Below are 16,419 nucleotides of genomic sequence, written 5' to 3'. Positions count from 1 at the left end.
CGTGTCAGGTTAGCCCTCAGGCAGATTACTTGCCAAGTCTTTGCCTTACTGTATGTCAGCCTCAGTGTTAGGAAGGATTGGCATGATAATAAAGTTCCTCTTCTTTTCTTCTCACTATTATTTTTGACTGGTTTTCATGTGGGAAATTAACAATGGGTTAAGCTGTGTGAAACATCACTTGATTGTCCGCGTGAAGCTGCGACAGTGTCACCTTTAACTGGTGTCCCGGGTACCGGGGTACTGGGGGCTGCCACTCAGAATGAGATGATGCTAACTCTGACTCTACAGCAAACCCACTCCCACAGACTTGAATTAAACTAGTCATCGTTTTTGAGTTATAACCCAGCTCAACTAAAACTGAACTTGAAGGAAGCCATGCCTGCTAGAACACTGGTTCTCAACCTGGAGTCTGGAACCCCCTGGGGGAGCAGATATATTAGGGGGGGTGTGAGACTTTGTCTACTCTGAGGTTGCCAAAATCAGATATGCAATTATTGACTAAAACCATGATAAAGCAGTTATTAAGTAGTTCATACAAAGGTCTGTCAATGAGAAAAGCATGCATGGGCCTTTTTCAAGGGTTTCATCAGTTAAACAGTTCAAATCTGTGTTGTTTTTTGACAGCAGCATGCCACTTTTTCTTTTCTCTTGAGTCCTGCAGGGGCTTTTTTAAGTACATGTTGTGGGGGCTCCAAGGAAGAATGGTTGGGAAACAAGGCACCAGAGCCAAACAGCCAAACTGAGAATCACATGCCCATAGCTGAGGAGTTCACGCTTCCTGGAATGATGTACAAACATAGACATAATATACGTGTATATAGGGTAATATATAGTGTCTATAAACACAAACACCAGCATCGAGTCACGTTCCCACACTTGTGCTGCTTCATTTGCATTCGTGCCATGCTTTGGTCCACCCTGTCCTTCTGTGCTGGAGCCGGGGAAGCATGCCGCGTCCAAGCACAGAGGAGTGTACTCATGCTGGTCAAATGTACTGGACTTTTAGGCTCAAACGTACCCAGGCACAGTACAGTGCGCCCGAACTCAGTGCCATGTTTGTGTTCTGTATATCATTCCAGGAAGCGTGAACTCCTCAGCGATAGGCACGTGATTTTCAGGATGCTTTACTGAGCACAACACCTGCACCAGGTTACACAAACCAATATTGCAATCATACAAACTGCTTCTGCCTGTTTTTTCACATTACATTCTCTGATTCCAACATTAATAGCAAAAGTCAAAAAGACGCATCATTTCTTGATTATTCGATTTCGTTTCAGAAATGAAAACAAATGACCTATTTTTCAATATTTGTTATTCAATTATCAATTAAATATTAAATGAATGAATGATACACAGATCGGCTTACCCAGCTTCTGTTTCCTATGCTGAAAACCAGTCCTGTTTCCCTCTTAACATCTCTTTTCTTTAATGTTCTGCATGTTAGGGCTTTAAATAGTGTGTTTGTTTATTTACCTGCATTGAGCCTGTAGTACTTTATTTAAAAAACAAAACAAAACAGTAATTATTATCTATGCATCTACAAATGTGCTTGAAATTGATTTAATTTTGTTTTTAACTCATCAAATTAATCATTTCTATTTGCACTTGAGTTTAAAAACATATGTTGGTATAATAAATTGTTCTGAAACCAAAAGATTCGCCCTTTTATTACTTTATTCAGAATCAAAATGGTTAAATTGAGAATATCTCACAGTTTGGCCCTTTGGCACTGAGAACCGGGGCCGATCTCTGTTCAAAAGTTTTGCGCTGGTACTCCTGTTTCTGGTTAGAAAATGACCCGACCAATCAGGGTCATTTGAAGACAAAGAGGCGGTAGCTACAGGCGTGGCTTCCCTGTAGTGACCCCAATCCTGTAAACAATGGCGGCCGTTGAAGTGATTAGCGTGGACGCAGCTGTAGCAGCAGTTTGATCAGATGTGGACATTTCTTCATTAAAGAAGAGCAAAGAGCCACACTGGAAGATTTTCTTGGTGGAAATGATGTTCATGTTCTTCTCCTGGCTTAAACGGCTGGCCCCACTGATAGTGAACAATCCTGGATTGATGACAACAGCTACCTGTTGAGATCATGGGATGGAGTTTACTCCTTGGTGCGGGTACATATTTACCACGTCATACAACACCTGTTGGGTTCTTTTTACAGCCAATGACAACACATGTGACACAGAGAAGTGATCGAATGATCACACCACAATATGTTTTGTTGCTGTTATTGTCCTGTAAGAAATGTAATGGAAAGAAAGTTTGTCCAATCACCCTCTGAGTTTTATTTTGAAAGGTTCTGCTGTTCCCAGACACTGTAGATTTTTTTTGGATGGATGTAAATATATCTCACACTATGGATATGTCATACAGTCTATTTGGTGTTTCAACTCACAGAAGATCTTGGCAGGCACGTCCCATAAAACACTAAAGAAAGTCCACTGTAAAGTCTGCACAGTACTGCAGACTTCGTAGGACACCAGTAATCCAAATCATGACTTTTCTGTCACTTTTGCTGCTCTTACTTTATTTCTCTCTACATACAAACAGGTTTCCAGGTGCAGCTAAAGGCTGTTATCCAATGATAGATTCAATAACCACACAAGAACTCTGAAATCCTCAGTCCTGTGCTCCCTCTTTGGTTGTTTCTGGATATTTTAAATGTGGTTCAGTAATCAACCTCTGTTCATTTAACACGGTTGAGAGCCTCTGTTTCCTAAAGTTCCTCCTGGACCCAGATGTCAGCCTGTCTTTATCCAGTGAGCCAGGAGTCCCTCATCAGAGTCTTACATCGATCCAGAATCTGATCTGGACCCTGCAGAGCCAGAAGTACAGCAGTGACCACAGATCCTCCAAACATGAGCATCCACAGTGAGCTGAGCATAGACGGCCTGCTGTCTGGTTCTGGTACTGCTCTTGTCCTGAAAGGCTGATGAACCCGCTCCCACTGAGTCAGGATCGCCTGACGGGCTCCGGCCCAGCGTCCAGGTCCAACCAGGCGGTACTGATACGGAGAGACCGGACCAAAGAAGACCCTCATCCAGAGCACAGGATCAGTCAGCAGGAGCGTCAGAAGGTTTGGTCGAACTCCAACCTGGGATCAGAGGAGAGATGTGATTGGAGGATTTTAAACAGACTGAACAATCTTTATAACAAAAGTTCAGGGGCGCAGGTGGCCAAGTGTTTTAGGGTGCAGCCCATGTACACGGGTGGCTGGGGTTCAAGGCCGGCCTGTGGCACCATTTCCAGTCTCTCCCACAATCTGTCATCCCTGTTTCAGATTCTATCCACTGTCCTCCTCTCTACTCTATCAATAAAGGCATAAAAGCATATATATATATATATATATATATATATATATATATATATATATATATATATATATATATATATATATATATATATATACAGTATATAGCAGACTCTTTCATTTTCAGTGAGCTCTCCACGTTTTACTATTTTGAACAGGAATGAGGAATTTCAAACTGAATTCACCTTTTTATACCCAAATTTGAGCCAACTCACAGGGCTTCTCTGAGAAGTCAGAAATAAATCAAGCATAACATTCAACCACTAAAACTCATTTTTCTGTTCAGGAATGCAAGTAAATAACTTTAATTTGACATATTAATCAATAAATATTAATGTGCTTTACTATTTTTTCAGTTTTTTGTAAATCAGTAAATCTAAAAATAATAATAAATAATAATAATAATATAATAATAATAATAATTCTATTTTAGCATTAAAAATATCATTTGGGTTAAAGTGCTTCTACATATTGGTGTATTAACCATTACAGAAAGATCAAAAATGATTTTGGTAATTACCAATGCTGTTAATTTAGGGCAGCTGTGGCATAAACCTTACTTTGGTCTAATACATTTGTTAAGCACTACACACACACACCCACACACACACACACACATATATATATTACAGTCACTTTGCTGCAAGACACAGACAGATGACACGGTGTCTGCTTCACACAGATTCCTCTCTGCCCTCTGATCACTGAGCACATCTTTATCTTCTGCCTGCAGCTCTTTAACATTTAATCCAGTGGTTCCTAAACATTTTCTGTCAGGCCCCTCTTTGCAAGATGAAAATATTTTACCCTTCATTACATATCAACATGCAAAAACACGTACATGTATGACTAACACAGTCATTCACCAATTTTGCAAACAAATTCCTTTTTCTAGAATTTACCACGACATAAAACCTAAAAATTCTGAGTTTTAAAAATCTAACTCTCTGAAGATGAATAATTCCCTGAAAACAAAAACTTAATGAAAATCTTCCAGACTCATACACCAAGTCCTGAAATATTTTCAGTGATGACTGTGGGCTTATTTGGTGCTGCAGATCTTCTTGAGTCCCTGGTGCAGTTGTGAGATGGCCGCTCTCTTTTCATTTCAATGCCCAGCTTTGATTTGTTTGTTGTTTTAATTGAGACAAAAGCAGAAAAACCTCTCACGCTGCTAGGAGTTTTAGTGAGAAAGGGTGAAATAACCTCATGTTGGCTGTGAGGCACAACTTTTCAGCTTTTTGAAACCATTAAAATTTTTCAGATAGCTCAAACTGTTGCGTAATCACAGTAATGCAAAGTGGGCTTTGCCCAAATATGTCACCGGCTATGCGCTAGGTAGAAAAGGGTTAATGTGTCTGCTGTGGTGGTGGTTTCCTGGAATGGATTACATGTTGAGAATCCTGAGAATCAGAGCTTCTGCTGGTGTGTCATGTGTGTTATTCTTATGAACAGTCATTTTATAAATAACTGAAGAGGCCTGCCGATTGACCCTCTGATTTTTAAAGGGTTAAAGTGGGCCAGAGGTCAGAGGTTAGCAACGCTGACTGGTCTTTCACAGCAGTACGGAGTTTATTTAATCACAATGAGCGATACAGAATAAGAATGCCCTGTAGAGTGATTTTTCTTTTTAAGCTAACATTCTAGTGATGTGGCCCACTTGGTGAAAAAGTCCCCTGATATCCCTGACATGAATGATGATGCTGGTTTAACCTCACCTGGTCAGCCATGAAGTCCAGGTAAGAGATGTAATCCACCTGCAGAGCAGCCAGGCGAGGGCACGGATAGCTGGGACAGAATTACATTAAATTCATCATTGTGATAATTCATATTAAAAACCATGACAGTGTAGGTGATCTCTACCTTTTCATGTTTCTCTTCCTCTCAGACTCGATGACTTCCAGCATTTTCTCCTCAGGAGGCAGACGACTCAGACCTCAAAGATTCAGCACAGAAACTCACAGTCTGCTTCCTCTGCCTGTTTGTTAGCTCGTGCATGTAAACGACTCTGATATTTACCTGTGAACACCTTCACTGCCCACCTGGCCTGCATCTCCACCACAGGCATGATGGGTCCTTTGGTCTGGAACAAACCCATGACAGCCAGCGTGGGCGGAGTCAGCGAGGGAGGAAACACTCGTCTGAAATGAGAGAGAACAGAAATCAGACAGACCTTGTTGAATCTAAGAGCTATTCAGGGACACCCCTATTTCATGGTTGGGGTCAGGTTTTCTCTCTTACTTGTAGAGTGCGATATCTCCGTGTGGCCCCTCGGTCAGAGCCGCAGGCAGAAACGGGAACGTTCCTTTATATCCTGTACAGAAGACCACGGCGTGGATGTTCTCCTCCACAGAGCCGTCGGCGAACTCCACCCCGGACTCTGTAAACCTCTGAATGTTGGGTTTCATGACGAGCGCTCCCTGAAGGATCCGACCGGGGAGATCGTCGTTGATGAGAGGACGTCTGCTCAGAAGTCTAACACGGAGAAAAGGACAGCCCTGATAGCATTCTCAAACACTTACACAACTCCTGAAAACCAGTGACCGAGATAAGCTGCATGTGTGAAAGTAAAGAGACAAAAATTTTAACCCAAAATTTGCACAGAATTTAGTCTGCCAGCTCTGTGGTAGAACGTCTGTGTGAAGTCAGGGTGAGCTAATGAAATATTCAGGTGGGAGTGGGCGGTGGTGTTTTCTCTTCTGATGATGGTGCATTACCACAGACTGCATGCATGCAATAACCTGACACGCCAGATGGATGTTTCACACGTCCATCTGGAAAACTCTGATATACAGCAATCAGGAAAGGGCAGAGGCTTTGAAAATAAACTTAAAAGTGTGAATGGTTGAACGGTCTGTCTGTCACATCTTAACGGGCCAATCAGAGCAAAAAAAAACAAGTGACATAGCCGCAACCAAGGCGTGGATACAGAGGAATAACACGAACCATGGCAACTGTAGACATGTCAGTACACGACTTTTGTCGTTTTTGAAAAGAAAACAACTCACTGCTGTTCCTTGTTCTTCTTACTTATGTCACAACTCTGCCGCACCCCAATGTACTACCCCTCATCTACGATTGGTCCTATCACTTTCTAACTGGGCCTAAATGGTTCAGATGGGAGCTTTGCAAGATGGATTCACCAGTGGGAAACAAGGAAACAGGTTTTGCAAGGTTATGCATGCCACTGGTGCATGTTTGCATGCATTGAAACCACTTAGTCACCGTTCTGCTCACCGGTATGTTTTCCTCTGTTCTTTCATTTATAGTTTAACTATCTGTCTAAAAATAAAGCTGTGATAAACTGTCCATTAAAGGGAATTTTTGCAGTGAAAGCTGAATAAGATATTTTTATTCATCTTGTCAATCTTAGTATGTCCCGCCTTTATTCCTCTCCTTTTTTCTTGACTCTTTGATTCTGAATGTGACCCAGTTTTACTAAAGCACACCACGCTATTTTGAAGAGACTCAGATCATCACCCTTTCTAGGGACATGAAAACTAAAGGAGTAAATCCAGAGAGAACTGGAGCAAGAGTTCAGACTTGCCCGTGTTTGGGCTGCAGGCCGTACAGTCGGTGGTCGTATTTTTGGTTCAGTGATCTCTCCGCTGCCCAGTTGGTGAGAGTCTTAGGAAGAAGCTTCATGAGGACGTTATTCACCCGGGTGATGGCGGTCATGTCGAGGGGTAGACCGTTACTGGACATCCTGCCGATGACCCAGGCGCCCTGGCGAGTACTCAGGAACGTCTGACAGAGGTGAGAACATGGGTGGGATTATTCACCGCAAGAGTCCAATTTTAGAGTTTCACTAATCTTCAAATACATCTCATTACACCTGTGATGGAAACAGCCTCAACAAGTCCAGATGAAAACATTGTAAGATTTAAAACAATGAAAGTCTGAAAGCGTCTGTTCCTGCAGCGTGATTTGAATCTCCTTGTCTGACCCTGACCTTGTACTTACAATCTCTGTGATAAAAATCTGTAGTTTGTGTTTAAACATCAGTTCAGGCATTATTCAAAGATAAAAACCTGAGATGAAAGAATATGAAAAATGAGGGTTTTTTTTTACTTATTTATTTGGGTTTTTTTTGTGCCTTTATTGATAGAGAAGGAGTGGATAGAGTAAGAAATCAGGACAAGACCCTGGCAGAATTGGGTACGAGTTTTCAAGTAGTGGTTGTGGTCGAGTACTTGAGGAATGTTTTTTCATTCGTGCACATGATAAATTCAGGCCACAATAAGCAGCATATCTGAAGTCGTTCCAACTAACAGCAGCTGTGAATCTCCTAGTGTGAGTGGCGAGAGGATAACAATGTTAAAGGGATACTTCAACATTTTGGCAAATTCGCCCATTGCCATAATTCCTATAGTCTTAGTAATAGGTTTGTTACCTTTAGTTGTCTGTGCAAGCTATTTTTAGATCGGCGCTGCCGAGTTTGGAGCTGCTGTGCCAACTCTATGGAGTCTTGTGGCATTCTGGCTTTCCCTCATCAAACTCATCAAATACACAATCCAACAACTCCAAAACGCTCTCGTGGACAAGTTGTGACCTGCACATTCACCTCACTATGAAATAGTAACGTATAATTATGTAACATTACGACATGTGAAGCAAATACTCTGAACTATTTCTTGAGTAAACCACTGGGCGGAGTGACACAGTGCAGCAGCCATGTCTGGAGTGTAGTTCCAGTTTTGCATTTAACTTTAAAACATCTCCGTATCGTAATGTTCCATGATTATTTCATAGCGTGGTAAACGTACAGGTCACAACTTGTCCATGAGAGCGTTTTGGAGTTGTGGGATTGTGTATTTGATGAGTTTGATTAGGGAAAGCAAAAAATACCGTCTGCTTACATAGCGTTAGCTGTGCAGCTGGTTTAACGGTCCCCCCAGATCTAGAAACAGCTTGCACAGACAACTAAAGGAAACAAACCTATTACTAAGACTAGAGGAATTATGGCAATGGGCGAATTTGCCAAAATGTTGAAGTATCCCTTTAAGAAGGCTTAAGAACTGAAAAGTGCATATACGGCCTTACCTTGTGTGCAGATCTGCTGATCTCTACTGCGATGTCTCCTCCAGAGTTTCCGATCCCGACCACCACCACCTTCCTCCCTCTGCAGGCGTCTGCATCTTTAAACTCCCAGCTGTGCATACAGCTTCCTGAAAACTTCTCATTTCCTGCAGAGAATCAAAGCATGCAACAGAATGAAGACAAAACAGAATCCTGCAAACACTGAACCCATGCTTGCACATGATCTGGATCTTACAAATGTTTGTTTTCTGACCTGGAAAGTCCGTCAGAGGTAGGGCTGGATGCGTGTAGTGACCTGAACACACCAGAACAGTGTCAAACACGTGTCTCTCCTCGTCTCCGTTCCTAGTGACGGTCACTACGTCCCACCGACCAGACTCTGAGAAATCTGCTCTCTGTGTGACACTCCTCACTGTCGTCTGAAACATTCAAGCACAACGGGCATGTGAAATCGGCCTAGTGTGGGATCAACTAAGCAAAAATCAAAGACCAGAGCCAACAGAAGAGAATTTATATGAAGCAAAGTCAACGAATTTCCTAGAGGTGATTTTTGAGAAATTGAATTTGGTAGCTCCAGATTAAATTTGGAGCAAACTGTCTTGAAAATATCAGAAAACTAAGTCTAAGGAAAATCCAACTGAATTATGTGTCTAAAATATACATCCTGTCTCCTTTTAAAAACTACAAGAGAAATCTGACATGGTTGGTTGTGTGAGCTAGCTGAAGTTGAAAGTGAGTCCTTCTTGCTTTAGTGCTGAACAAAATAAGATGATCTGATAGACTTAATGCTTGTCAAAGCCATTGTGTATATTTAGGACAGGTCAGGGCAGAAACAGATGGAACAAAGGGCTCCAAACCTAAATTTCCCCAATTCTACCAACAACATTCAAACCTCTTTGGGAGGTCTCAAAAACAGACTGCAGACAACCATTCCACCAACAGGGACTGTAATAACACTGTAATCAAATCCATGTACTTTAATATGGATGCCCCCCCCTCCCTGTAGCTATTACAGCCTCCACTCTTCCTGGAAGACTTTCCACAGGATTTTGGAGTGTTTCCGAGGGAATTTATGACCATTCATTCTGCAGAGCATCTCTGAGGTCAGGCACTGATGTTGGACCAGAAGGCCTCTGTTCCAGCTCATCCCAAAGGTGCTGGATGGGGCTGAGGTCAGAGCTCTGAGTGGGCCAGTCAAGTTCTTCCTTTCTGAACTCATCAATCGTGTCTTTATAAGTCCGTCTTTGTGCTCTGGGGCACAGTCATGCTGGAATAGAAAAGGGCCTTCCCCAAACTGTTTCCACACAGTTGGAAGCACAGTTGGTGTGCTGAAGCATTAAGATCGACCTTCACTGGAGATAAGGGACCTAAAAACAGCCCCATACTGTTATCCCTCCTCCACCAGACTTCACAGTCAGGCAGGTAGTGTTCTCCCAGCATCCTCCAAACCCAAACTCACCCATCTGACTACCAATCGTAGAAGCATGATTGGTCATTTGACAGATCATGTTTCCACCACTCCCCAGCCCAGTGTCAGTGTGCTTCACACCACTCCATCTGACATTTGGCATTGGACTTGGTGTGCTGCCCTCTAGGGGCATCTAATGTCATAACAGTTCTGTATGTTTTAGGCTGTGCCTTTAAGGTTTGATTTTGGGCTTTCACAGCCACGGTAGTTTAGTTCTGAGTGAAGCAGGAGGACACAGCATGGCACACTGGAGTCAGCTTGAGATAGAAGTTTAATTTCACTTTACAGAGTTAGGAAAATATATGCCTGTAAGTATGACTGTTTTGGACTTACTTTGAGATTGTATATGGACTTAAGTTTCCGTTTTTATTGCTAATAAATAACCGTGATCGCGGTGCTAATTTTTGTTAGCTTGTAAATAGGATTTCCCATTATGTGTTAGCATTAAGCTAATAGACCTTTTTCTTACTTTGCATTAAATGAGTGCAGATGTCATGCTGGTTTGCTTAGTGTCATGTTGAGATGTGCTGTACAGTTTGGTTTGGGGAAGGTGTTGATTTGAGTCTGTATAGTGACAGAGTATGTTGTCTTTTATTTTACAGTTTTACAGAAGAAAGGAGAAAAATTGCCTTTGTGTTTGAAGTCTGAATAAACGGCCAAATCAGGAAGAAATGGTCTCTCATTCACAAAGAACTGTTTAGCTATCTGCCGAACTAAACTGGAACGTTTAGGGAGGGCAGAATAGTAAAAAGGCATCAATCTCATCACACTCTGCTCCAGAAGTGAATCGGACTGCACAGTTGTTTGAAGTGTTTAGCAAAACTCATTAGCCATTACTACTCCTGTTGAAGGCAGTAAGGAAGATTTGCTCGAAATTAGATCTAAAGTCTCTGCGTCTACACGCTCCAGTCAGCTTACCACATCATCTGTTGCTGCTTTCAGAGCTCGAGCTAAGGCAGAGGCCGCTCGTGTTAAATTCAACTTTGCCCAGAAAGAAGCTGAGCTTTTGAAGCAACAAGCTGAGCAACTCAAGAAGAAAGCTGAATTAGAAGCAGACTTGCATGTGCTCAAATCACAGAAAGAAGCAGCAGCAGCACTAGCTGAGGCTCAAGCTTGGGAAGAATCTGCACAAGAAGGTGGAGACCCACAACAGCCAATGCTAGGAAACATGCCATCAGCTAACCCAACTCAGCGAACACAAGAGTACGTGGAACAACAAGCGCAATTGAACTCTGACTTTGACACTCTACAGGTTAATCCTCCACAGCCAACAGCTTCACTGGCGTTACAGCCAGCTATTGACACCAATGAAGAAGCAGCGGGCTACAGGGATCCAAGTGTTTACCAGTATAGTGAGCATAGCAGTCAAGAATTCAAACCGTTGCCTTTTCTTTCTGCTGGTCAAACGCAAAGAGCAGAGACAATCCCACCAGTGCAGCGCCATGCTTTAGATACCAAGAACGAGCCATACAGCCAGAGCCATGGTCCCTATGGTGAGCAGCCAATCAGTGATGGACAGTTTTACCATCCTCAGCCCAATGTGTCAACACCAGCGCCTGCAGTTGTACCTCCTACACAAACCTCAGATCTGGCAAAATACCTGATGTGACGAGAGATGGTCAGTTCTGGTTTACTGAGGTTTGATGATCAACCGGAAAATTATTGGGAATGAAAAACGTCTTTCCGAAGTGCAGTGCAGGATCTGAATTTGTCACCGCAGGAAGAGCTGGACCTTCTTGCTAAATGGCTCGGACCACAGTCAGCAGCACAAGCAGAGAATTAGAGCTGCTTACATCAGCAACCCCAAAGCCGGCCTCGACATGGTGTGGCGGAGGCTGGAGGATTGTTTTGGTGCACCAGAAATCATAGAACATGCGCTGCTGAAGAAAGTTGAGAACTTTCCAAAGATAGCAAACAGGGAAAACCAGCGTTTACGCGAGCTTGGTAACCTTCTAACAGAACTCCAAGCAGCAAAGCAGAATGGCTATCTCCCTGGCCTTTCACATCTTGATACCGCACATGGAGTGAATCCTATCTTGGCAAAACTCCCGTACAACCTTCAAGAGAAGTGGGTTACAGTTGCCTCGAAGTTCAAGAAAGACTATAGCGTGTCTTATCCTCCATTTTCATTCTTTGTTCATTTCATAACTGAGGAAGCCAAGACTCGTAATGATCCTAGCTTTGCTTATGTCACTGCCACAAGCCCTAGAATGGACAAACCAGTGAAGCAAAAATATCAACCTCCAATCTCAGTCAGGAAAACGGATGTTTCTCTTACAGCAGGAACTGGTAAAAATATTGCTGCAGACAAAAGCATTGTGGATCCTGAGAAACAGTGTCCATTGCACAGCAAACCTCATCCTTTGAGAAAATGTCGACTTTTCAGGAGTAAGACCTTGGAAGACAGAAGAGCTCTCCTGAAAGACAAACGCATCTGCTTCAGGTGCTGTTCCTCCATCAGTCACATGACGAAAGACTGTAATACTACAGTACACTGCAGAGAGTGTGGAAGTGACTCTCATCCCACAGCACTACACCCAGAACCTATTCCAGTGAGGACAGAGAGCTCTGTTGTTAGTGAAGATCATGGCGGGGAACAAAAGGAGCCAGACGCTACTGCTGTAACTTCAAAGTGTATAGAGGTATGTGGGAACTCTACCAGTCCCAGATCATGCTCTAAGATTTGTTTAGTCAAAGTGTATCCTGCTGGTCAACCAGAACGTTCAGTCAGGATGTATGCTGTTCTTGATGAACAAAGTAACTGCTCGCTAGCAAAGACGGACTTTTTCAATCTTTTCAACATTGATGGACATGTGGAACCTTATACCTTAAAGACATGCTCAGGTGTCATGGAGGTAACAGGAAGACGTGCTAACAATTTTGTTATCGAGTCCTTGGACGGCATTATTCAGCGTCCTCTTCCTACTCTCATTGAATGTGATATGATACCGGATGATAGGGCAGAGATACCATCACCAGAAGTTGCAATCCATCATCCGCACTTGAAGAAAGTAGTGAACAAAATACCAGAGATTGACCCAAACGCTGAAATTCTCCTCCTTTTAGGCAGAGACATTCTCAGTTTGCACAAGGTCAGAGAACAGCACAACAGCCACCACAATGAACCATATGCTCAACATCTTGACCTTGGCTGGGTCGTTGTGGGAGACGTCTGTCTTGGGGTAGCCCATAAAACACCCAACATCAGCGTTTACAAGACCAACATTCTACAAAATGGCTGAGCGTCACTCTTGACTCCATGTAACAGCAGCATTCAGGTCAAAGAAAAGTTTGAATGTCACCCACCAGACCTGAGCCTTCAGAGTTCCATGCAACGCCTGAATGGTCTAGAAGATCATGTTGGTAGTCAAGTGTTTCAAAGAACACAGCACGATGATAAACCTGCTCCTTCGATTGAAGATGAGATCTTCTTGGAGACTCTTAAGAAACAGGTTTATAAAGACAGTACCAATACCTGGGTTGCACCCTTACCTTTTCGGCCCCAACGGAGCTACCTTCCAAATAACAGATCACAGGCTGAAAAGCGCCTGACATCCTTACGTCGCACGCTAGACAAAAAACCTCAGATGAAAGAACAGTTCATCGACTTCATGCAAAAGATGTTTGACGCCAAGCAAGCAGAGCCAGCTCCACCACTTAAAGAAAGCCAGGGGTGTTGGTATCTCCCCTTATTTGGTGTTTATCATCCTCGAAAGCCGGACCAGATAAGGGTGGTGTTTGACTCCAGCGCTAAACATGAAGGAGTTTCCCTCAACGACATGCTTATGAGTGGACCTGATCTGAACAATTCACTTGTTGGAGTTCTGATACGATTCCGTAAAGAACCAATTGCAGTGACTGCAGACGTGCAGCAAATGTTTTATTGTTTTAGTGTCTGTGAGGAACATTGAGACTTCTTAAGGTCCTTGTGGTATGAGCATAATGACCTGCAAAGACCAGTAAAAGAGTTTCGCATGACAGTGCACGTATTTGGCAACAGTCCCTCACCAGCAGCCTTTCCTCCAGAAGACCAAGCTAAAGATCTGAAAAACTTGGACCTTGAAGTTGAACCACTACCTCCTCAAAGAAGTCTGGGTCTAACCTGGAACCTTGAGACAGACAGCTTTACCTTTCGTGTCTCACAAGAAGAAAAACCTGCAACAAAAAGAGGCATTCTGTGGTGTTTATTTTGTATTGTGCATTTTACTTTGTGGAACTTCCGGTTTCCGGAGCTGGCTGCTAACTTTACTCTGTTTCTCCTGAGGCGTTCACCCTGCCCCCCTGGTGCTGTGGAGAGGCACACCTGCAGCGAATCTACTAATCACTCCTGCTATTTAAGACCGGCTGCAGCTCTCTACAGCGCCTGAGTCTTGTCTACATTACCTCACGGTAAACGTCGTCTCCAGGCTCCTTCTCCTGATCCTCCAGAGAAGTTTCTTGTGCTTATTGATGATTCTAGTGATCTCCAGTGTTTGCATTTTTCGTATATTGTCGCTAACGTGCCTCTCCTCCTTTTTTCCAGTGCCTCCTGCTCAGTTCACCACAGCCAGCTCCAGCACTCCCTCACTCCCTCCTGGACTCTTGGAATCCCCCTCCCTTTTGCACTTATCCGCACAATAAACTGTTAAAACTGCTTCCGTCTCCGCACCTGAGTTCAACCTATACACAAAACATCACAGAAGACTCAGGCCAGAAATGGACTCAGCGGAATCGGACACCCTCAAAACAGCCATCACCCACCAAGGACAACGACTAGGACAGCACGAATCCATGTTAAAAGGTATCATGCAATCTCTCCAGACTCTCAACACCCAGGTCTCCAACATATCCGAGCAGTTACTCTCAGCCACTCAGCCTCACTACCCTACTCCTGAGCCTCCACCTGTTAGTGTTCAGCCACCCTCAGTAGATCCCTCACCTTCTCCTCCCCTCCCCCACTATAGAGAGCCTCATGTACCTCACCCTGATTTCTTTTCAGGAGAAATAGGTAGCGCTAGTGGGTTTTTGTTAAGATGTTCCCTTGTGTTTGACCAGCAGCCCCTGAGTTACCCCACAGACAGGGCCAAGATAGCTTTTGTAATCAATTTGTTACGTGGGAAAGCCTCCCGCTGGGCCACTTCTGTTTGGAAGAGAGAATCCCCAGTGTTAGCTTCCTACTCTTTATTTTCTAGTGAACTATGTCGGATTTTTGATCATCCCCTCCAGGGCCAGGAAGCAGCCAAACGTTTATTTTCCCTCTCCCAGGGTCACCAATCCGTAGCTGATTTCTCCATTGATTTTCGTACTGTAGCCTCTGAGAGCGGGTGGGGGGAGACCGAGCTCAAAGGGGTTTTTCTTAGAAGTCTTTCTAGTGAGCTTAAGGATGAACTCGCTTCCCGGGATGAACCTGACTCTCTTGAGGGTTTAATTTCACTAGCCATTCGCATTGACAACCGTTTGAGGGAGAGACGCAGAGAGAGGAGTCAACAAAGGCCCTCCAGCTCCCGTCCCGTAGCTCCCCCCTCTGGTCAGTCTGCTCCTCAGTCTCCGGAACACACTAGGTCTTCCCGTGATTTTTCCTCCACTCCTGTCGATGAACCCATGCAGTTAGGTCGCACCCGACTAACCCCCAGTGAGCGCCAAAGACGCTTTAGCCTTAGACTGTGTATCTACTGTGGTCAGACAGGTCACTTTCTCGCAAATTGTCCTCAGACGCCAAAAGACAGGGCTCACCCATGAACGAGGGCACTCGGGTGAGCCAGACCTCTTCCTCCTCTAGCCCTCCCCTGCGCATAGCCGTTCCCTCTAGCGTCCTCTGGGGGCGCGATTCTGTGCCCATTAGAGCGCTTGTTGACTCCAGAGCTGATGACAACTTTATTCAGGACACGTTAGCCCAACAGCTCCAACTCCTCCTTGAACCCCTACCAACTCCTAAGAACGTCACTGCCTTAGACGGCAGGTTGCTAGCTAAGATTACTCACCGGACAGTCCCCATAACCCTCATCATCTCGGGTAATCACAGTGAAAAGATTCAGCTATTTGTCATTCCGTCCCCTCACGCTCCCGTTGTTTTAGGTCTCCCCTGGCTCCAATTACATAATCCTCAGATCAATTGGAAAACCGCCACCATAACCAATTGGAGCGTACACTGCCACTCTCACTGCTTGCGTTCAGCCAATCCACCGGTCAGTCGCCCTTCCGTCACTCCCACTCCTCCTGATTTATCCAATGTCCCTCAGGAATACCATGATTTAGCCCCGGTCTTCAGCAAGGACCTAGCCGTCTCTCTCCCTCCTCACCGTCCCTATGACTGTGCGATCGATTTGCTCCCTGGCGCGTCCCTGCCGAGTAGTCGCCTGTACAACCTCTCCGCCCCGGAGAGGGCGGCCATGGAGACATACATTCATGACTCTTTAGCCACAGGTCTCATCCGTCCCTCCTCGTCTCCTCTAGGAGCTGGTTTCTTTTTTGTTAAAAAGAAAGACTCCACACTCCGCCCCTGTATCGATTTCAGAGGACTTAATGACATCATGGTGAAAAACAAATACTCACTTCCCCTTATAGACCCCTCTTTCGAGCCTCTCTGTTCCGCCCAGGTCTTCTCCAAGCTAGATTTA

At 44.2% G+C, this 16,419-nt stretch overlaps 1 protein-coding gene across 1 annotated transcript in view; it reads right to left on the bottom strand.

Annotated features, from left to right (window-relative positions):
• LOC121511732 (flavin-containing monooxygenase 5-like) overlaps nt 1-16,419 on the bottom strand; it is a 45,749-nt gene continuing 29,330 nt past the window's right edge. The window contains exons 5-12 of the mRNA XM_041790493.1: nt 8,609-8,774; nt 8,359-8,501; nt 6,863-7,062; nt 5,557-5,790; nt 5,335-5,456; nt 5,179-5,251; nt 5,034-5,103; nt 1-3,099 (exon numbers count right to left, since the gene is read on the bottom strand). Coding sequence (XP_041646427.1) covers nt 2,758-3,099; nt 5,034-5,103; nt 5,179-5,251; nt 5,335-5,456; nt 5,557-5,790; nt 6,863-7,062; nt 8,359-8,501; nt 8,609-8,774 — 1,350 coding nt within the window. The 3' untranslated portion in view covers nt 1-2,757. The remainder of the gene's footprint in view (nt 3,100-5,033; nt 5,104-5,178; nt 5,252-5,334; nt 5,457-5,556; nt 5,791-6,862; nt 7,063-8,358; nt 8,502-8,608; nt 8,775-16,419) is intronic.

This window comes from Cheilinus undulatus, linkage group 7, assembly GCF_018320785.1.
Source record: "Cheilinus undulatus linkage group 7, ASM1832078v1, whole genome shotgun sequence".
Lineage (NCBI taxonomy): Eukaryota > Metazoa > Chordata > Actinopteri > Labriformes > Labridae > Cheilinus > Cheilinus undulatus.
This window is presented reverse-complemented; position numbering and strand designations above follow the sequence as displayed.